General features: G+C 46.1%; 1 protein-coding gene across 2 annotated transcripts in view; it reads left to right on the top strand.

The window, feature by feature from the left end:
* The window catches only part of Dnah3 (dynein axonemal heavy chain 3), a 162,951-nt gene that overhangs the window by 119,716 nt on the left and 20,088 nt on the right, over positions 1–23,147 (top strand). For both annotated transcript variants that reach the window (XM_075972063.1, XM_075972062.1), the window contains exons 49-52: positions 160–376; positions 3,145–3,327; positions 10,645–10,843; positions 14,267–16,408. In XM_075972063.1, coding sequence (XP_075828178.1) covers positions 160–376; positions 3,145–3,327; positions 10,645–10,843; positions 14,267–16,408 — 2,741 coding nt within the window. The remainder of the gene's footprint in view (positions 1–159; positions 377–3,144; positions 3,328–10,644; positions 10,844–14,266; positions 16,409–23,147) is intronic.

Below are 23,147 nucleotides of genomic sequence, written 5' to 3'. Positions count from 1 at the left end.
TCAGAGTCGTCCCTGTAGACTGTCCACCTCCCTCTTTCTCTCTCCCTGGCTTTGTTCGCCTGTTTGGTTCTAACAGTCCAGTCAGGGTACGTACCATCTGATGCGCTGATGTCCGTGACTGTAGAAAGTCCCAAGTAACTCCTCTGGTCTCCTTGGCAGGGTCGTCTCCATGTGCAAATACTTTCAGGAGAGTGTGAAGACGCTGTCTGTTGAGTATTACAACACACTTCTGAGACACAACTATGTGACACCTACCTCTTACCTGGAACTGATCCTGACCTTCAAAACGCTCCTGAATAGCAAGAGACAAGAGGTGGACACGATGAGGAACCGCTACTTGGCAGGCTTGCAGAAGCTGGAATTTGCTTCTTCTCAAGTGAGCACTTTGATAGAACAGGGGACAGAGGCTGGGTGTGTCGAGACCCAGAATGCCAGAGGGTATAAAATACACAATCTGGCTGGCACTTGCCTAGCTCACCTCACTTACTTCATTTTGATCTCAACTTCAGGTGACCCTGTCTATTTGAGTTCACTTGCTTGTTCATTGTGGACTTTTTACTTATGGTATTAATTGGGTCTCTTAAAGTACCACAGTAAGGAGGCACATACCTTTAATCCTAGCACCTGGGAAGCAGAGGTGGATCTCTGTGAGTTCAAGGGCAGGTTAGTCTAACAAAACAAAGTAAGTTCCAGGACAGCCAGAACTACCTTGTCTCAAAAAAAAAAAAGCAGTAATTAGCACTCATCTGAATCCTGGCACTCCCTTAGTTAGAACCTCGGCTGTGGCATCTGTGTGAGCCTTGGGCAGGAGAAGGTAGGGCTTTGAAAGGCTAGGACTGATCCCAAATCACTGTGACTCCATGTCTCGGGGACAGGTGGGACCGTCAGAGGTAGACCACTATGCTGCTCTGGTCCTGGGGCTGCTGGGTCTAATGTTGAAAGCTAAGGTCTCTCTAGACCGGGGTGAGAAAACCGTGGTGCTGGGGAGGCAGAAAAGGGACCAAAAATAGCGTAGATCTGAGAAGGGAAGGACGGCACGGGTTAGCATGCTCTGAGCCTTGTGGGTCACATGCCTGGCGCTGTGGGCCAGAAAGACTGCCATTGTCTCCTGCTACAAAGAAACCAGCACACAGAGAGGCCAGGAGACATGTCTGTGGTCGTTCAGCCTGGTGAGTAGTCACACCAGTACTAGGACTCAAACAGTCTTGACCCCGGGGCCAGTTCCCAATCAGGCCAGCCTGTCATGCTCTGGTTTCCACACAGGCTCCTGGGGGTGAAACTGCATGGAGAGAAATCATAATTCATGAACCAAATCCTGAATTTGGTTTCTGAAAAGTTGCAATCCCCAAAGAGTGCTGAGGCCCCATCGCTGAAGACATTAAAGCAGCCCCAAAGGACACTTGCAGATATGTTCCCAAGAGCACCGGCTGGATAAGAGGCCTGCAAACATCAAACTTGTGTTTCTTAACAGTTCTAGGGGCCTGGAAGTCAAGCTCAAGGAGATAGCAGATCCAGTGTTTGGTGGAGGTTCTCCTCCCAGTAACGTTTTCATTTAAATTTCAGGGTTGTTTTGTTCTGGTGTATGTGTGTGCACATGTGTGTGCACGTGTGTGTGTGAGCATGCATTGTGTGTGCACATGTGTGTGAGCATGCATGTGTGTACGTGTGTGCACGTGCATGTATGTATGTGTGTGCTCGTGTGCATGTGTGTGTGCACTTGCGTGTGTGAGCATGCATGTGTGTGTGCATACATGTGCATGCATGCGTGTGTGTGTGCATGTGTGTGTGTGCATGTGTGAGTATTCACGCACCACAGGATGCAGTGGAGGTCAGATGACAAATTACTGGAATAATAACCCCTCATCTTTTTTCACTGTTCCATTTCTGTGGGATCAGGGAGAAGGTTACATGTGCTACGGCATGTGTATAGAGGACAAAGGACAACACGCAGGAGTCACTTCTTTCCTTGCACCACGTTGATTTCTGGCTTGAACTTGATGGCGCGAGATTTCACCTATGTGGCATCTTGCCATCCCATCCACCTCTATGTGGATTCTGGGGCCTCCAACTCAGGCTGTCAATCTGTAGAGCAGGCACCTAGCCCAGAAAATAACCTTGGTGTGTCTTCACATGGGAGAAAGGACAGATCTCTCGTGTCTTCTTACTAAGGACATTTATCCCATCATGAGATTCCCACCCTCAGGACCTCATCTATCCCTAATGACCTCCAAAGGTTCCATTGCCAAATATCATTATCTCTAAATTAAGCTCCAGCATATATATTTGAAGGAGGCAAGTATTCAATCCACAGCACTAGAAAAAGTAGCCTTGCAAGTTCCTTCCAGCTTGGGCTGCTAGAACACCCCTGTAATCCCAGGACTCTTGGAGACTGGGGATGGAGAACTAAGAGTTCAAGGATCTGATTATACTAGAAGTTGAAGGTCAGCCTGGGATGCCGATTGAGCACGTGCCTGTATGTATGGGCACACATGTGTGCAAGTGAGTACACTGTATCGTATTAAAAGTAGCTTTAGGACCCACGGACCGTGGAAATGGATCTGGGATAAAACACTTGCCATGCAAATGTGAGGGCCAAAGTTCAGATTCCCTGAACTCACATAAACGCCACGTGGACATAATGGCCCACCTATAATCCCAGAAGGTAGGAGACAGAGACATCTCTGCAACAAGATGGCTAGCTAGTCAGATAGGCAGTTCCAGGTTTAATTGTGAGGCCTCTCCTCAATATGTCTGTCAAGAAAGATAGCTAACTTCTGGCCTCCACAAGAGCACATATGCATGGCATAGGTGCGCACACACACAAACATAGTGGGTTTAAATGGATTTTATGACTTGGCCTCTCTCTTCCTGCACCCAGCAGTAGAATAGAAACTCAATAAGGGAAGAAACTGTATGTTTAACGTTATATGCCTGTGCTTTGCACAGCTCTTGATAACTGCAACATTCAGTATGGACTCAGTAACTAGGTGTAGAAAGCTTAAGAACATAAAACCAGCTGACAAGTATATGCCCAGGACCACGTCAGAATCAGCCACCCTTCCTTTCCGCATTGGCCCAGTGTCGCAGAACTTTCCGTTTTCAGCATTACCACGACTGACTCTTCTGTCCATTTCTCCTCACTAGGTGGCTGTCATGCAAGTAGAGCTCACGGCCCTTCAACCTCAGCTCATCCTCACCTCTGAGGAGACCGCTAAGATGATGGTGAAAATCGAAGCCGAAACCAGAGAAGCAGATGCCAAGAAACTGCTTGTGCAGGCAGATGAAAAGGAAGCTAACGCTGCCGCCGCCGTCTCCCAGGCCATCAAGGTAAGACCAGCAGAGTGCCTTGGAGGGAGCCCACCCTGTCGAACATATGTGACTGAGCCCACCTTGCAGGGGAGACACAGAACGCTTGGAAAGGGTGGGTGAGTTTTCTAAATCCTGAGTTAGGAATGAATGAAGGAGCCTTTGGGGCCAATATGCTCCATCCCACTCTGAGTCCCAACCAAGGCTCAGCACCATCTGATCTTGCCTGCTAACTTTCCCCTTGTTCACTCTGCCCTGGCTACAGTGGCCTTCTGGCTGTTCTCTCCCCAGGGCCACTACACAGCTGTTCTCTTTGCCTTTAGCTCTCCCTACACTGTCTTCGTCACCTCTGTCACAGTTTTGTTCAGTTTTGCCAAATGTGTGTGTAGATACAGAACAAAGACTGTCTTTTAGACGGCAGAACATTGAACCTAGAGGGCTCTGTTTGAAGGTGCTTCTGATCCCGGAGACCAAGTCATGAGCAGGAATCGGCACACATTCAGACGGCAGAAGCTAGCCTCCTTATCACTGATGGGACATTACATAGGTCTCAGAACACTCCTGGTACGTGATTTCATCTGGAGATCACAGCCACCTTACGAATGGTTAATGTCAGGACCTGAGAATCGCTAGCTAGCCTTGGGGTCAGTGGTGAAATGGTCTCACAAAGCAGTGTAGATCACTAACAGGATCTACACTAACCCAGGCTCAGGGCACTTAGGCTAAGGCATTTATCCCTGCGCCTTAAGGAATCAGGGAATTCCTTCAGCCATTTTCAAGCATGAGTTTGAGCAAGAGGCAGTCTGTCTGGCATCTGTCCTAAATAGGCCATGGGTCATTTTCCTGAAAAGTACAGGCCTTCCAATTGGCGTTTCTCCAATGAATCCCGAGACCTGACCTCTGCTGGATGTTTTTCAGAAAGTCTGATCCCTCCCCATTCTCAGAATTCACAATGAACACCAAGTCCCAGGTTGTGAAAGTTGGCTCATTTGCGGTCTTGGTGGCTCAGACAAAGGACACAATGGAAACCATAAAAGTTAGCCACTCTCAGATGCCAGGAACCAGATTCTGGTGGGCAGTCACTCGGTGGTAAAATGATTATACTGGACACAAATGTTTATTAAATAAGTATTTTAACAAATATTTATTAAACATCTTTTATGCACTGGCACATTTTTAGTAGGGAAAAATAGGAATGAATGGAATTAAATGAACTCCTTTTCTCGTGGAGACTGTGTTCTCTGATGCTCATTGTCCTGGATGCTTCTAAGCACTCCGAAATACACTACAACACATACAGATTCCCAGCTGGCATAGGAGGCAATCATGACACAGGATTTTTCCAAAATAGCAAGGCCACCAAATGACATGATCAGCTTTCAACCCTAAAGTTCTTTGACTGCCCCCGCCCCCCGACATTTAACCATGATATCAGAGGTTGCAAACTGGCATCTAGAGACCACATGTATCATGGGATGCATAGACTATTTAGTCAATTCATTTTTTCAGACAGGGTCTTGATATGTTTCCCAGACGGACCTTGAGCTCACAGTCCTCTCGCCTCAGCTTCCTGAGTGCTGGGATTGCAAGTAAACATGTCACAGCCACATTTGGTGATGTTTTATTTCAAGTAACAAATAGTAAACATTTAAAACGCAGATAATTTCAAGTAAAAATTCTGAACTGTTTGCTTTTCCTTAGAAAATAAAATTGGGACTCTGACAACTTTGGCTCTGCTTTCTTGGGTTGCACCCATCCACGGGCCTAAGAACATGCTGTCCCTCTATGTTCCAGCTCACCAAGCCCCATCCAGTTCAGGTCCTCCTCTCATCTCCATGGCACGGCCCCTGAATGGGTATGACTCTACAACTCTCTCATGATTCTGTACTGTAGCCAGGCCACCAGAGCTCAGTGCCAGCTCTGCCCCCTTCCTCAGTCTCTACATCAATGCCTTGAAGGTACTAAGGATGCAAGCAAACGTGGACTGGAGAGATTTCTCAGTGGTTAACAGTGCTAGCTGCTCTTGCATAGGACTTGAATTAGGTGCCCAGGACCTACATGGTGGGCACACAACTATTTGTAACTTCAGTTCCAATGGGTCCAACACCCTTTCCTGGCATCCGCAGGCACAAGCATGTGTGTGATGCACATACATACATGTAGTCAAGAGAGTCATACAAATTTAGAAACAAGTAAATAAACAAGCAAGTTAGTAAATAGTATGGAAAGTGTGAGCAGGTGCCAGAGTTGTCCTCTGAAACAGCTGTTCTTTGCCCTCCACCCAGTGTGGGATCTAGCTTTTTACCAGGTGTCAGAATCATCTGGCAGGGAATGCCCCAGCCAGGGTTCTGCTCTGGACTGCCACAGGAAGCAGCAAACCTGCTGGGTCAGGAGAGAAGAGCAATGACGTGGGGTTTATGAAGAGCTCAGAGGGACTTCTCACCACGCCCTGGGCAACAGCTGCCTCCTTGGGTTTCAGTGGGAAGGGCGGGGTCTGATGCTGCCCATCTGAGCTCCAATCCTGCGAGTCCTGGAGGTGAGTCAGGTGGAGGAAGCCACCCAGGGAGGAGAAGAAAGAAACCGCGGCTCACTCCACAGTTTCCCCGAGGCTTTTCTGTGCACAGGCTCTTTCTGAGGTTTCCAGGACTGTGGTGGTCCTCTGCAAGAAGACTGCTAAGTTTCTCTATGCTTCTTAACCTTTAAAGATGACAGCGTGGGAGCGTGTGGGACACCGGACCTAACACGTACTAGCAGCCCCACCAAGCCAGAATTGATGCAGAGGAGATTTGGAAAGTGAAAGAGGTGGAGCTGGGCTCCCAACGCCTGATTCATAAGTACAGCAGTTTCCTGACCTGGCAGGTTCTTGCCAGTCATGACACATACCTGTCCTTTCAGCGTTTGGGAGGCAGAGGCATGCTAGCCGGGATTGCCATATACACCCATCAAACAAAGAAACAAGGACAGCTGGCCAACTCCTCTCAGACTACTAAATCACTTCTTCCACCTCAGTGAGGATAATCTTGTATAATTACCGCAGCACGGATTTCAGTTCATCAAAACACATGCGCTCTGTATCTGACAGCCTTGATGTTCTCTGCATTGCTGACACCCGAGAGCCATTTTTAATTATAAGATTTTAATCATACAAACATCTGTCATAACACATATGAAATTTTTTAAAGACTTTAATTTAGAAACATTTTCAGGTATCAGCTCTAATTTGAAATTTCTTCCTTGTGATTTTCATGGAAATGGTTGTGATTTTCACAGTACTTTGTTTTACTTTAATATCTTACGATGAATGCTTTTCCAAGATATCATTTAGATACTGTGTGTGGAGATATGTGTGATATATGTGCTTGTTATTGTGGGTATGTGTCTATTTGTGTGTATGTGTGGTGGATGTGTTTGTTCTGTGTGTGTGTGTGCGTGCACATTTGTGTATGTGTGCTTGGCATTTGTGTTTGTGGTGTGTATGTGCAGTGTGTATACTTGTTATTGTGGGTGTATACACATCTGTGTGTATGTGCAGTGTGTGTACTTACTTTATGGGTGTATGCTCATTTGTGTGTGTGTGTGTGTGTGTGTGTGTGGTGTATATACTTGTCATTATGGATGTGTGTACATCTGTGCATGAGTGTGTGGAAGGCAAAGGTTGACATCAGATGTCTTTGCTCAATTGGTCTCTACCTTTATTTTTTGAGTCACGATCTCTCACTGAACCTGGAGGTCCCTCATTCAGCTAGGTCTGCTGGCAATGAGTTTTGCCTCACTGTGCCCAGCTTTTTATGTGGGTACTGGGGCATGAGCTTAGCTCCTTGTGCTTTCACAGTGGGCACTTTAGCAGCTGAGCTGTTATCCCAGCCCCTCATGGAGACATCTCAGGGACCACGGAGAGGAGGAATGTCACACATCAAGTGACCATTTCTCTGTTGGGCATGGACGTCTATCGCCTCCTCCTGCTCTCGGATTTCAGTGTTTCTGAAATGTCAAGTGGTATTTCTCTACAAAGCCACTGACAGAGTCACCCAAGAGTTAAGAATGCAGATGGCCAGACCCCATCTAGACCGAGTGACTCAGAATCTGCAGCTGGAGATGTTCCCGGCAATGCTTGGGGACGGGTGCACAACCGCTGTGGAGAATCCCCACGGCAGATTCCTCCCAGAAAGCCGTCCTTTAGAGCCACCTGACAAACCAGCTGGCAGCAAAACCGAGCTGCAGCCCAGCTCTGTCCCTGGGGAGCAGAGGTGGCAGGCTCTGCAAAGGTGTGAAGTGTGGACAGGCCCCTGGCTGTGAGGAAGTGAAATGACTTTAATTGTTACAGAGACTGCAACACAGGCTGCTTTCGCTTGCCTAGGAACTGACCTCCTCCGCTTGTAATACAAGCACTCATGAGGCAGAGGCAGGAAGTTCATGGGTCCAAGGCCAGCCTGGGGTACACAGCACATTTGAGGACATCAGGGATAGAGAGAGACCATGCCACAAACCATTGTGAGGTTTCTCACAAATTGGGATTCTCCTGTGAGGTTCTCCTTCAATCATAACTGCATGATCACCCTCAGATAACAGTTCACTAAAAGAGGATCTAGGAGCCCAGCTCTGGCACTCACCAACTGTATGCCCTTGCCTAACTCGGTTTTAGGTCTTGGGCATTTTTTTTCCTTGATGGAATTTGAGTTACTAAATAACCCAAAAAAGCCCCCGTAGTTGTGAAGTTCTATCTCAGCAAGCGTCTTTCCTTTTAAGAGAATTAAGGTATAATGCCCTTGCCTTTAATGTTCTCCCTTTGAATATTCCATACGGTTTTGGATATTCACAGAGTTGTGTGAACATTAACACTGTGTAATTCTAGAACATGCTCATCACCCCAGAAAGAAATCTATTCCCTTTGGCAGCCATTCCTCCTCTCCTCAACTTCAGATAACTACTAACCTGACTCTGGATCTGCCCATTCTAACACTTCATAGAAATGGAACCATGTCACTAGGGAAATTCTCAGGAATCCACAAGGATGACCCCAGCTAATACCCTAAGCAAGAGTGGAGAGGGTGCCTGAACTGGCCTTTCCCCTGTAGTCAGAATGATGACTACCTTAATTGTCATCAGAGAACCTTTCTTTATCCAGCAATTGATGGAAGAAGATGCAGAGATCCACAGCTAAGCACTGGACCGAGCTTCTGGAGACCAATCCAAGAGTGGGAGGAATGATAATATGAGCAAAGGGGTCAGGACCATAATGGGGGAAACCCACAGAAACAGCTGATCTAACCTATGAGACCTCACTGACTCTGGACTGATAGTGGGGGGACCTGCTCAGGACCAAACGAGGCCCTCTGAATGTGGGTGACAGTTGTGTGGCTTGGGCAGTCTGTGGGGCCACTGACAGTGGGACCAGGATTTATCCGTAATGCTTGAACTGGCTTTTTAGAACCCATTCTTTTTGGAAGGGTACCTTTCTCAGTCTAGATATAGGGGGTTCTGCCTCAAAGTGGTGTGTCAGATTTTGTTGACTGCACTTGGGAAGCCTTACCCTCTCTGAGGAGTGGGTGGGGGCTGGGGTGGGCGAAAGATGGGGAGAGCGAGAGGAGGGGAGAGAGTGGGAACTGGGATACGTATGTAAAATAAGAACAGATTGTTTAAAAAATAAATTTAATAAGAAAAAAGAACCAGGCACTAAAAAAGAAGGAAAGAGGGAAAGAAAGAAAAGAGAGAAAGAAAATACATTTTAAGAAAAAAAAAAAGAAATGGAACCATACAACAGATGGCTTTGTGTTTGGCTTCTTTCACTTAGCATGGTGTTTATATGCTCCATCCACATTGTAGGAAACATGGGAGCTTCACTTTACTTACTAGATGCATGCTGTACATTACATTGATTTTAGGTTTAAATTAACAAATAGAGACTGGTGAGGTACTTGCTGTCAAGCCTGACAAGCTAAGTTCAATCTGTAGGATCCACATGGAAAGAACTGAGTACTTAAGTTGTCCTCCAACATTCCTGTGAGCCCTGTAGCACACACACACACACACACACACACACACACACACACACACACAAATAACAAGATATAATACAAAATGAACAAATAGTAAAACAGATAGAAAGGGTTAATGCCTAGAGAAAACTAGCAAACAATGACTAAAGCATCCTCTGTTCCATTTTCTTGACCTCAACCCTGTCTTCAACTCGATGCAGCTCTAATTGCCATCTCCACTTTCCATCCTTAGCTTGCCTAACAGGCTGCCCTGTCCCCAGGCTTTACTCTGACTCCACCATAGCCTATCTGAGGATCTGCAGCACATTCCAGACCCTCACCCATGCCTGACCTCCTGTCTCTCCTGCCTCATTTCTTCCCTTAGTTTACCCTAAGCCTGAGCCCTGTCTCTCAGCCCATCCTGACCAATGGATGGGAAGCTACCTCCTATCTCTGGGGAATTTGTTAAAAACCACTGATTAATTTTTTGAAGACACAAATTGTAGGTTTAAAATGAAAGTGGTGGATGCAGAGTAGACGTGCTAACAAGGTCATAGCCATCAAAAAATAACCAAAGTGTCAGGGATGTAGCTCAGCATCCATTTGATTGAATATTCTAGATATGTTCAATTTGAATACTCAGGAAGGAATCTTTTTTTTTTAAAAAAAAAGGCAAGAAGAATAAAATCTCCTGGGGCTGCTGTAAAGCCAGGTACAGGAACACTCGTGGAACTCCAAGGGCATAAGAGAAAAAGGAAGCAGAAGGATTCCCAGAAGTTCAGGGGCAGAAAACTATAGGAGACTTTGCTCAAACAAGGTGGAAAATGAGAATTACCCCAAAGATTGTCCATTGACCTCCACATACAGCTGGTGGTATGTGTGCATACCCACAGATGTGAGTGTGCAAACACACTCGCACACACACCACAAATCCTTTTTTAGGAATTAGATCCTAGGTACTAAGTAGAGCCCAATAGGAAGAATTAATTTTAGAATTCTAGTGCTGTATAGTATAGGAAGCTAACCATAGATAATACAATTTTTATATATTTCACAATACCTAGAAGAGTAAAACTTCTCTCATCACATAAATATAATATTTGTAAAGATTTGAAATAAATATTTATTGTCCCAATTTGAGCAATGCCTCATTGTTTTTTAATGAGCCAGGTAGGTTCTCAAATGTCCAGCGTAAGAGGCCAGGCACCAGCTCCTTCTGTTGGCACTGAAGATCAGGCCTTCAAGAACAGAACTCCCAGGAGAAGGCCCTGACTCTTATGGGCACCTGGTCACAGAAACCTTTCTGCCTTGCCCTGTGTCCCAGGCACTGATCACCCATTCTTTTTGTCCCTATTCTCTACAGAATGAATGTGAGGGGGACCTGGCTGAGGCCATGCCAGCACTGGAGGCTGCACTCGCTGCCCTTGACACCCTGAACCCGGCTGACATCACCTTGGTGAAGTCCATGCAGAATCCACCAGGCCCTGTCAAGCTGGTTATGGAGAGCATTTGTGTCATGAAGGGGCTGAAGCCAGAGAGAAAGCCAGATCCCAGCGGCTCTGGTAACCACTCCCACCCCAAGCCATCCTGCGCTGGACCCCTTGGGTTTTAGAGGAATTTAGATATCTCAGCATGTGCATATATGTTCAAAGATCTTAGTGATGCTTCATGTGTGTACATGGGTGTATGCATATGCATGTATAAGTGTGTGTGTGTGTGTGTGTGTGTGTGTGTGTGTGTGTGTGTGTGTGTGTGTGGAGTGTAAGCCAGAGGTTGACACTGGGTGTCTTTGAGACAGGATCTCACTGAACCTAGAGCTTACCAATTCAGTTAGACTGGCAGGCCTGGAACTCCAGGAATTCTCCAGTCTATATCTGCTTCCCCAGCTGTATGTGGGACTACAGGTGTGTACTTCCATACCTGGCTTTTTACATGGGTGTTGGATCCCCCTGCTTGTTGCAGCAAGCATCTTGTTGATTGAGCCATATCTCCAGCCCCTTTGTTAATGTTTCCTGACCAGTCTTTAACCACTCAGTCTGTTGAGAAAAGGCAGCTATCTGTGTGGGGGAATGAGCTTCATCAAGGCAAAATGCAAAAATGGAGGTCAGGTGTTGCAGATATGCAAGTGATCACATCCAAGAGAAAGTAGGAAACTGACAGAATGAGAAACAGAACACACACAGAAAGGGTGGAGGGAGGAGGGAGGAGAAATAGGGACCCAGACATCATTAAGACATGGTCACTCGTGCACATTCCTATATACACACACACTGAATTGTCAAACTTGTGGCCACAATGGAAAGAAGTGAGAAGGAATGAGGACAGAGGCAGGAAACAGCAGGGGAGGGAAAAGGAGAGGAAGGAGATGAAGGAAAGGAAGAGGTGGGGATGCAGAAAGGTAAGAGGTATCATGAGGAAAAAAAGAAACAGAAAAATTAAGGCAAAAATGCTGAGGGTGAGAGAGAAATGAAGATCAAGAAACAGAGTCATACACGTGGCCACAGAGACACAGAAAGAGAGAGAGAAAAGGAAGGGAGACAGTGGGAAGAACACACCACACACACACATACACACACACACACACCACACACACACACACACACACACACACAGTGGTTAAAGAAGAGAAGAAGCAGTAATTGGAAATGGAGAGCTAGAGACGGGAACAAAAGGGCACAGAGACAGAAAAATCAAGTGAAAAGAATAGCAAAGGGATGGAGGAGAGAAACTGAGGGGAAGACATGACAGCCAGGCTCACGTCTATAATCCCAGCACTGCACTGAGGAGTACTGGGAGTTTGAGGCCAGCCTGGGCTACATAATGAGACTTTCTCAAAAGAGAGCAAGGAGCTTCTGATTTAGGACTTTATGTCACAACTAGTGCCTTAAAACTGCCCACGAACTTTCAAAACTGCCTGCCCTTCAAGGCCCCTGTCCCGGAGAAACCCTGCTAGGCTGTGTTCCTTCTGAAATGCTAGAAACCCCTAGCCCCTCCTTTGACGGCTTCTGGGCCCTGCTTCCCTTTGTTTGTCATTCCTTCTCATCTGGCTGGCTTGGGGCGACAGTTGCTTGAAGAAGATACAGTGAAGCAGGAGTGGGCTTGTGCGTGTGCTAATGTGCACACGGCGTGCAAATGCACTCACCTTTATATGCACTTGTGAAAGCCAGGGGCCAGCTCACCGTATTTCCCTCTACTGCTTTCACCTCATTCGTTTCAAACCAGGTCTCTCACTGAACCTGGAGCTTGCTGACTAGGCTGGGCTGGTCATCGAGCTCCCAGAATCTCCTTGTCTCCACATTCCCAGCATCAGGATGGTGCTGTCGTGCCTAGAATTTACATGAGTGCAAGGATCCAAACTCTCGCCTTTCTGTGTATACAGCAGCACTTTACCCACCGGACGTCTCCCCAGCATCCAAAGCTGACTTTAGAGCGGCCTTTAGGGCTGCTTCTGAGGTACAGAGTCACAGTGAGAGCCCGAGGGACGCTGAAACCCATGTCCCAGTTCTAAAGACATGTATTTCATCAGTCTGAGGTGTAACCTGAACCCAAGTATTTTTCAAAGTTCTCCTGGTGCTTCTAAGGTATAGGTTGGGTTGAAACCCAATGAGATAGAACACATTCAGGTTATGGATGCCAATTGATAATTGGGACTCCAATTATCAGCGCAGAACCCGCCCTTAAACTATGTATATTATTCACCAAGCCCTTGGAACCTAGTGAAAATAATGCAATGGAACAAAAGAGCACCCGAGTTGGCTATGAGGGCCTTGACTTTCAATGGAGCAGATAATTTTTCAGAATGTAAACCAAGTCCTTTGTAGAAAATACTGGGATGGTTGCTGTGCTTATACTTAGGGATGGATACATTTTACTCCATACTATGTCTCAAACATGGCTCTTGTTGTGAGCCGCAGCTTGGGACGTGTCATAAACCAAAGAAGCTCTCAATTTTTTCCCAATATGCCAGCTAATGGAGAACAATCTCCGGGTAGGATTAGCTGTTGGCTGGGAGGGCATTTAGGAGAGTAGGGCCTGTTGTTGTTTTATTTTTTTTTCTGAGCAGGCTATAGGTGGTGAGCAAGCTCCTTCTCCAAGACTACTACCTCACTTAGCCATACTGTCTATTGCAGGAGAGCTAAGTTTCATCCAACCTGCTTCCCAAACTTGGAAATAGATGTAGGCCCATAGGAAGTCCTTCTGTATATGTGTTGTTTTTATTGGTTAATGAATAAAGAATCTGCATTGGCCTGTGATAGAACAGAATAGAGCTAGGTGGGGAAAACTAAACTGAATGCTGGGAGAAAGAAGGCAGAGTGAAGGAAACAATGGAGCTGCCAAAGGAGAAAGATGCAAGCCGCCAGCCAGAACCTTGCCAGTAGGCCACGAGCCTTGTGGTAAAATATAAAAATAGAAATGGGTTAAATTAAGATGTAAAAAGCTAGAGCTAATAGGCCAAGACGTTATTTAGTTAATATAGTGTCTGTGTGATTATTTCGGGGCTGAGCAGCCGGAAACAAACAAGCAGCCTCTTACTACATACACCCATGGGCATGGCTTCTGTGGTCCCTTCTAGTGATGAAGGAATCAGAAGTGACATTTATCCAGGTCTTATCCCAGCACCCAATAAGCTGAGGCACAAATAAATCCAAGGCCAGCCTGAGCTTGCATCTTAGGACTCTGTCCACAGATAGATAGATGATAGATAGATAGATAGATAGATAGATAGATAGATAGATAGATAAGTCTGTTCTATCTCAGAGGGTTTGTGGAAAAGAACTTGAGTTCATGGAGGAATGGAAGGAAACTCCTTCAAGACCCAAGTCCATGGAACAAAGTATAGATAAGAAAGATAAGTTTTCCTGGGTCTCCCTGACAAAGAGCTTAGAATCCCTCCTGACTCCCCCTGCATTTAAGTAGCAGCTTCTGTAGAATTTTACATCTCAACCAAAATGTCTCATTATATCCCTGTTTCCTTTGCTGAACAGGTAAGATGATAGAAGATTACTGGGGGGTGTCAAGAAAGGTCCTTGGTGATCTAAAGTTCTTGGAAAGTCTTAAGACATATGACAAAGACAACATCTCTTCCGTCATCATGAAGCGAATCCGGGAAAGGTTCATTGATCACCCTGATTTCCAGCCATCTGTCATTAAAAATGTATCATCTGCCTGTGAGGGCCTGTGCAAGTGGGTGAGGGCCATGGAAGTATATGACCGAGTGGCCAAGGTGGTGGCTCCAAAAAGGGAGCGACTGAAGGAGGCTGAAGGGAAGTTGGAGATACAGATGCAGAAACTGAACCAGAAACGGGCGGAACTGAAGCTGGTGATAGACAGACTCCAGGCCCTAAATGACGACTTTGAAGAGATGAACATCAAGAAAAATGAACTGGAGGGAAATATTGAGATCTGCTCCCAGAAGCTGGTCAGGGCGGAGAAGCTGATCAGTGGTCTTGGTGGAGAGAAGGACAGATGGACAGAAGCCGCTCGCCAGCTGGGGATCCGCTATGATAACCTGACGGGGGACGTGTTGCTGTCCTCAGGGACTGTGGCTTACCTGGGTGCCTTCACCGTGGATTATCGGGCTCAGTGCCAGAAGGAATGGTTGGATTGCTGTAAGGATAAGGTCATTCCCGGCTCCACTGACTTCAGCCTCAGCCACACCTTAGGGGATCCCATAAAAATCCGTGCCTGGCAGATAGCCGGGCTTCCTGTTGACTCCTTCTCTGTTGACAATGGCATCATTGTGTCCAACTCCAGACGCTGGCCCTTGATGATTGACCCTCAGGGACAGGCCAATAAGTGGGTGAAAAACATGGAAAAAACAAACAAGTTGTCTGTCATCAAGTTATCTGACACCAACTATGTGAGGACTCTGGAAAACGCCCTGCAGTTCGGCACCCCTGTCTTACTGGAGAACGTTGGGGAAGAGCTCGATGCCTTCATCGAGCCCATCTTGCTCAAGGCAACATTCAAACAACAAGGGGTTGAGTACATGAGACTAGGTGAGAATATCATTGAATACTCAAGGGATTTTAAGTTCTACATCACCACCCGTCTGAGGAATCCGCATTATCTCCCTGAAATCGCCGTGAAAGTCTGTCTCCTCAACTTCATGATCACACCCTTGGGGCTCCAAGATCAACTCCTTGGCATTGTGGCTGCCAAGGAGAAGCCAGAACTAGAAGAAAAAAAGAACGAGTTGATTTTAGAAAGTGCCGAGAATAAGAAGCAACTAAAGGAGATCGAAGATAAGATTCTAGAGGTCCTCTCCCTGTCCGAGGGCAACATCCTGGAAGACGAGACGGCCATCAAGGTTCTGTCCTCTTCCAAAGTGCTGTCTGAGGAAATCTCTGAGAAGCAGAAAATAGCCTCTGTGACAGAAACACAAATCGATGAGACTCGGATGGGCTACAAGCCTGTGGCTCTTCACTCTGCCACCATCTTCTTCTGTATCTCCGACCTGGCCCACATCGAGCCTATGTACCAATACTCTCTGACGTGGTTCATCAACCTCTACGTGCAATCCCTAGCCAACAGCACCAAGAGCGAGGAGCTGGACCTGCGCATTGAGTACATCATTGACCATTTCACCCTGAGTATCTACAACAACGTGTGCCGCTCCCTGTTTGAGAAGGACAAGCTGCTTTTCTCCCTCCTCCTGACCGTAGGCCTCTTGAAGGAAAAAAGGGCAATCAACGAGGAGATTTGGTACTTCCTTCTAACTGGAGGTGTGGCCCTGGATAACCCCTACCCCAACCCAGCTCCTGAATGGTTATCTGAGAAGTCCTGGGGTGAGATTGTTCGAGCCTCCTCCTTACCGAAACTGAAAGGTCTGATGGAAGATGTGGAACACAATATTAAAGAATGGAAGCAAATCTATGACTCAGCCTGCCCCCACGAGGAGATTCTCCCTTTGCCTTGGAAGTTCCTTCAAACCCTGGAAAGGATAGCGATCCTAAGATGTTTGCGGCCTGACAAGATGGTCCCAGCCATTCAGGACTTCATTTCTGAAACCATGGGAAAAGTGTTCATTGAAGCCCCGACCTTTGATCTCCAGGGATCATACAACGATTCCAGTTGTTGTGCACCACTGATTTTCGTACTGTCTCCAGGAGCAGACCCAATGGCAGGTAAGGGCGGAGTAGTGTATAAAAATATTGAACTCCCACACTGTGCTGGTTGACAGCAGGCATCTCAAAGCTAGCGGGTCTTGAGTTGAAAGACAACCATCTGAGATGTTCCTTCTTTCCTTCCTCCCTATACCCACTCTCTTCTTTAAGGCTGGCCTTAAACTAATAAGGTTCCTGACTTAGGTTCCCAAGTACTGGGGTTTCAGACGTATGCCACAAACCTGGCTCAAGCAAAGTGTTTGACTGAATCAGGCAAGTGAAAACTTCATTTCCCTCTTAAGGAAAACCGCCGCTTGTCAGCACCCAGGAATCATGACTTCTGGGAACCCAAATCCACAAGATTATCTGATTTTTCAAAAGAATCCAGGGATGGAAAACTTGGCCATTTTTAAACATTGATGATTCTTTTAAATTTTCCTTAAAATACAAGGGTAGGCTGTGGAAATCACTCGGTGGGTAGCACACTTGCCATGTGCCGAACCTCTTGTAAGCATGAACAGTCCATTGTGTGCCTGTAACTCTATGCGCCTATGAAGAGGTGGAAGACAGAGACGAGAGAATGTTCAGAAGCTGACAGGCCACCTAGGCGAGTAGACGAGTAGACGGCCATCAAGGTTCTGTCCTCTTCCAAAGTGCTGTCTGAGGCCCTGTCTAAAACAAGGGAGGAGGGTGAACCTCTGGCTATCCTCTGGCTTCTCTGTGCACACACACACAGAGAGAGAGAGAGAGAGAGACAGACAGACAGACAGACAGACAGACAGACAGACAGACAGGTTTTTTTAATATGATAAGGGCCAAGCTCAGAATTACATTAGCTCTGAATGTATCTTCATCTTGAACTATTTTCTCTATTGTATCTTTAATTTAAAGAATAAATAACACTGAGTACAGTCTTTTAAAATCAGCAAGTTATGTGATTCAACAGAGATAGGATTTTGCTTCCTCCAAGCACGTTTAACAGGTCTGGAGGCATTTTTCTGGTTACAGCTAAGATACAGGATGTTGCATGTTCAAGAAAGAGACCAAAGATGCTGCTTGCTGTACAGTGTACAGGGCATTTCTTACAACAGAAGGATGTCAATCATGCTGAGGTTCCAGAAGCTTGGTGTGGAGTCTAAGGCCCATCTTTCTGCTTGACCTCCCCAGAGAGAACCCCTCTTTGTAGCTCAATATTTCTCTCCAGAAACAGTTTGTCTGAGTGGACGGCCTCTTAGGGCTGCTCACATGAACTGAACTGCTTTCTCTCCTGGCAGATTTTCACACTCTTCTTTTCTTTGTTGCCAAATGAAGAGATAGTACAAAGGATGCAAGTGGCAAAATAGATGTTTTCTGTGTTTGCTGGGGAGTTTGACATGTGCCCTTGACAAGGAAAAACTTAGCACCCCCAAGCCCGGGAGAAATAAGAGGAGGGAGCTGAAGTGAAGTGGTTCCAGGTTCCTGTGTGGACCAAACATGTCAGGAATAACACAACCCCTTTCTAGCATCTTTGTCTTCATCACTTAAGTCTGGTTTTCTTTTCTTCTTTCTCTTTCTTTCTTTTTTACTTTTTATTTTTTGAGAACTTTATACAATGTGTCCTGATCATCTCCATTCCTCTTGGATCCTACCCACCATCTCTGTGTCCTCTTTCTTTTGTAAATAAACCCAAGTTTAACTTGCCCTCCCCATATACTCTTGGGTGTGTGGCCTTCCACTGAAGAGTGATTGACTACCACCAGCTACACTCTTAGAGAAAACTGACTCTTTCTCTCCCAGACACTCTAAGTTGCCAATAGCTCCTCCATTGTGGGTGAGACTGCACACCTACCTCCACTCTCCATGCTGAGATTCGATTTGGCTTGAGCTTGCAGAGTTCTTGCATGGGCCATTACAACTGTTGGGAGTTCATGTATGCCACTGCCCTGCTATGTCTAGAAAGGACGATTTCCTTGTGGCCATCTACCACCTCTGGCTCTTACAATCTTTCTGACCCTGCTTCCATAATGGTCCCTGACCCTTAAATGGAGGAGATATGATGTAGATGCTCCATTTAGGGGTGAGTATTCTACAGTCTTTTGTTCTCTGCTCCTTGACTAGTTGTCTCTGTTTCAATCACCATCTACTTCAGAAGGAAGCTTCTTTGATGAGAGTTGAGAGATGTATTAATCTATGGGTGTAGTGATAAGTCATTAAGAGTCAGTTTAATACTATGTTCAAAAACATAATAATATTGGGTTCTCCCTTAGGACCCATGATCTTTTCATAACCATCAGGTATGATGCAAGGTATAGGTTTCATTTGTGGAGTGGAACTCAAATCTGGTTTTTAAAAAGTGATTGGTTACTCCCATGATGTTTTGTCACTGTTGAACCAGTGGGCTTGCCTTGTCTGGCCAGGTTTTATTGAAGTTTGCAAGATTCACAGTTGGCTAAAATTATTATTACTAACTACTACCACCACCTCAGGTATTACAAATAGTGCCTTCCAGTACTGTTGAAGGTAGCCAGTAGGAAAGAAGCTTCCAGGTAAGTACTAGCTTGTTTTTTTCTATGGTCTATAACTCAAGCATGTGGTGGTTTGAGCACTAGGGTCTTGATGTCAATTGGAGGCTAACCAATTGCATTGGCAGCCTTCAGTGTTTGGGGGTCCCTGGATCTGGCCAATATCTCCAAAAGAAGTAATCCATTCCTGGTACTATGTATTTGTTAGCCTGTGGTATCCAGCAGGCTAGCATATAAATCCATTATAGGATGACTCAACTAATTCAATTGTTATGTGTCAATTGTTATAAAGAGAACTAGTAAAGCCGAGAGAATGAAGCAGAGAAATAAGGCAAAGGTCTAAGGTCTGATGATGGTAGCGGTGCTGGGTGAGGCTGGTGGGTGATGTTCTGCAAGTAGAGGGCAGGCTGGTAGTACCTGCTGTTGTTGGTATTGGGGGTGGAGTGATAATGGCTCAACAGTTAAGAGCATTTACTGTTCTTACAGAGGATATGTTTTTGGTTCTCAGCACTGACGAAGTGGCTCATAGCCATCCATACTTCAGTTCTGGGGATCTGATGTCTTCTTCTGAAGTCTTTAGATATAAGGTACACATGTGGAACATATACATACATACAGGCAAAACACTTCTGTGCATAATATTTATGTATGTACTGTTGGAGGGCCAGGAATGATCATATGAGCTATCTCTGGGCCAGGCATGACCAGAGAAGCCAGCTCTCCAAACCTCCACCTCTCCCCTTATAAAGTTTCCTTCATCCTTTCATCTCATGGAATGGCTCTCAGTTTTGGTTGCCCTTGAGTTACATGGAGAGCATTAAGAAAAATTTTGGTGTGAGCTCGGCTAATTAGGTGAACCTATTTAGGGTGAAATCCAGGCATCCTGTTTTATAAAGATTTTGGGTAATTCCATGGTAGGAACCACTGACTTTAGACTTCAGCAGCTTTAAGAAGCATTCCCAGCATCCACTGTTGCATTAGGCGATGTTTTCATTCTTTCCTTCTCTCCGCCTTCATTAGCTGAGACTCTTCTTTCGAGAGAGATTCCCCTCTGTCAGCTCTTTGGTTTACTCTGAATGTGGCTCATACGCAGCAAGCAAAACAGATGCTCCAATCCTTTTGTTCTTTTACCAGCAGTCTGGATATTGAGTAGGCCCCCTGCCAGCCTCCGAAGAGAACAGTAGATTAGGAAGGATTGTGGGGTCTTTTCAGTGCCATTGTGAATATCTACAGTGTAACTGGGTATCTCAGAGGCGGTGGTGTTCACCTCCACTGCTGTCATGGTTCTTTTTCTAAGTTGTTTTGTTCTGTCTGATGCTCAGATTCTCTCTGTGGCTTCTGGGAGTTCCTCCATGCCTGCCTACTTTTCCCATAAGGCAAACAGATCTTGATCCCCCTTGCCTTCTGGAACTCCCACCCATTCTAGACACATCTGGAATATTTTCAGTCTTGGACCTGGAAACATTTTATTTTAGATGGAGTCTCTGGCCCAGGGTGACCTCAAGCTCACTCTACAGCCCAGACTGAATGCTTATTCTGTCTCAGCTGTCCCGGTGCTGGGATTGCAGGCATGCACCACCCTGCATGCTCATTCTGTCTCAGCTGTCCCGGTGCTGGGATTGCAGGCATGCACCACCCTGCATGCTCATTCTGTCTCAGCTGTCCGGGTGCTGGGATTGCAGGCATGCACCACCCTGCATGCTCATTCTGTCTCAGCTGTCCCGGTGCTGGGATTGCAGGCATGCACCACCCTGCATGCTCATTCTGTCTCAGCTGTCCGGGTGCTGGGATTGCAGGCATGCACCACCCTGCATGCTCATTCTGTCTCAGCTGTCCCGGTGCTGGGATTGCAGGCATGCACCACCCTGCATGCTCATTCTGTCTCGGCTGTCCCGGTGCTGGGATTGCAGGCATGCACCACCCTGCATGCTCATTCTGTCTCGGCTGTCCCGGTGCTGGGATTGCAGGCATGCACCACCCTGCATGCTCATTCTGTCTCGGCTGTCCCGGTGCTGGGATTGCAGGCATGCACCACCCTGCATGCTCATTCTGTCTCAGCTGTCCCGGTGCTGGGATTGCAGGCATGCACCACCCTGCATGCTCATTCTGTCTCGGCTGTCCCGGTGCTGGGATTGCAGGCATGCACCACCCTGCATGCTCATTCTGTCTCGGCTGTCCCGGTGCTGGGATTGCAGGCATGCACCACCACACCTGGTTTGAGGATCCATTCTTGAAGGAACCTCAGATCTTTCAGCAGGCAGTGGTATGCAGGGACCGTCAGTCTGAGTGTCGGCAGTGCTCGTGACCCCTGAGAACCACTGCCTACACACCTTACTGTCCACTCCTTTCGTAGGTTGTACCTAGTGCGAGAAACAACGCTTCATAATATAGATACTGGAGGTTCAGGGTAGCAAAATAAAAATACTTACTTTTGTTTCTGGAGAAGCCAAGCATCAGCCTGAACAAAATGGAAAAAAAGTGGTGGGCTTTTCTATTCCTCACATTTCCCTGACCCCTCAATTCCTCATCGAGTACTTCAGGGAAACATGGTTTCCCCCACTTATCTAGTATTGGTACCACCTCAAATTCCTATCCTTCTGGGGCTCGAAATGCGCCCTTCTCTTTCCCAATACATCAGTTCAGTCATCTTGCAGATGCTCTGTGATTTTTCCACCCTAACATAAACTAAAATGAACCCAGGCAGGCAGGTGCCAGCTGTGGCTAGACAAGTGTCACGGGCCTAGAACCTTCTGCTTATCGGTGGCTCAGTGTTGAACTCCTATGCTGAAAATGGACTGTGACTATTTATGTCTTATCCCAGTCCACTCTGTCAATCAAAGCTTTCTCTCAAAATGACTATACTTTCTATTTCTAAAAGTTCTATTTGATTTTTGTTTGTTTGATTGGTTTGGGATTTGTATATTTGTTTGTTTGTTTGTTTGACCAGCCTGGAATTCAGTATGTTGACTAGGCTAGCCTCTAACAGAGATCTGCCTACCTCTGCCTTCCCAGAACTGGGATTAAAGGTGTGCACCACCGTGCCCAACCTTATAGTTCCATTTGTTTTGTTCCAAATTTGTACATTATTTAAAATAGAATGCTGAATTTCATTCTGGTTAATATGCCATCTTTATTATTTTCAGATGTATTTCTTCCATGGGAGTTTCCTAACACTACTTGCTCTCTAAGGCTGGGTAACAAAAGTACAGTGAACTGATGGGTTAACAACAAACCTAGTTTCTTACAGTTATGGAGGCTCCAAGTCCGAGACCAAGGCGTTTGAGGTGATTTCTTTCCAGGTTTTTCTCTTTGGATCATTGATGTTTTTATAAATTGTTTTTGTTTGTTATTTATTTTTGTTTTTCTCTGAGTAATAGGACTGGTTGTCCTGGAACTCTCTTTGTAGACCAGGCTGGTCTCCGAGATCCACCTGCCTCTGCCTCCTCCTGAGTGCTAGGATTAAGGGCGTGCACCACCATGCCCAGTGTCTGCTTTTATTTTAATTTATTTAAGATGGTGTTTGTTTGCTTTTTAATATTTATTTTATGTGTGTTGATTTTTTGCCAGCATGCATGGCTGTGTACCACATTGTGCAGTGCCTATGCCTGAGAAGGCTAAAAGAGAGGACATGGGATCCCCTGGAACTAGAGTTACAAATAGTTGTGAGCTGCCATGTGGATGCTGGGAATTGAACCTGGATCCTCTAGAAGAGCAGTCAATGCTCTTAACTGCTGAAACATTCTCTCCGGGCCTCTGCTTGTTGATTTTTAAGGTAGAGTATTTCCAGCCCAGGCTGCCTTAGCACTCACTAGGTAGCCCAGACTAGCCCTAAATCTAGGAAACTTCTGCCTCAGCCTTCAGACTATTGGGGCTGCAGGCATGCGTAGCAATTCATAGTTCACATGGTTTTCCCTCTGTGCAGCCATGCCTCCTCCCCTCTGCTCTCATACACTTCTTAGAAGGACATCGGTCAGTCATATCGGATTAATAATTAAAGATATTGTTTTAACCTAGTCGCCTCTAGCAAGACCTACCTCTAGTCAGAGTCACACTGTGAGAAACAGGTTGGCACTTTGGTGTATGAGTCAAGGGAGCACCATTGGCCCACTTCAGAGACCATAGCTAACCCTTGGAACATTAATTCTGGTTGTTCTGTGTTTTGACTATCCCTTATTATGATAGACGATAGACTTCGTAGTGTGGCTTATACTTTTATAGTAAATTATCCATAACCAAATTTATGTCACTTTGTGAAATCC

Source organism: Microtus pennsylvanicus, chromosome 5, assembly GCF_037038515.1.
Source record: "Microtus pennsylvanicus isolate mMicPen1 chromosome 5, mMicPen1.hap1, whole genome shotgun sequence".
Classification (NCBI taxonomy): domain Eukaryota; kingdom Metazoa; phylum Chordata; class Mammalia; order Rodentia; family Cricetidae; genus Microtus; species Microtus pennsylvanicus.
Note: the sequence above shows the minus strand (reverse complement) of the source record. Positions and strands in the feature narration are given on the sequence as shown.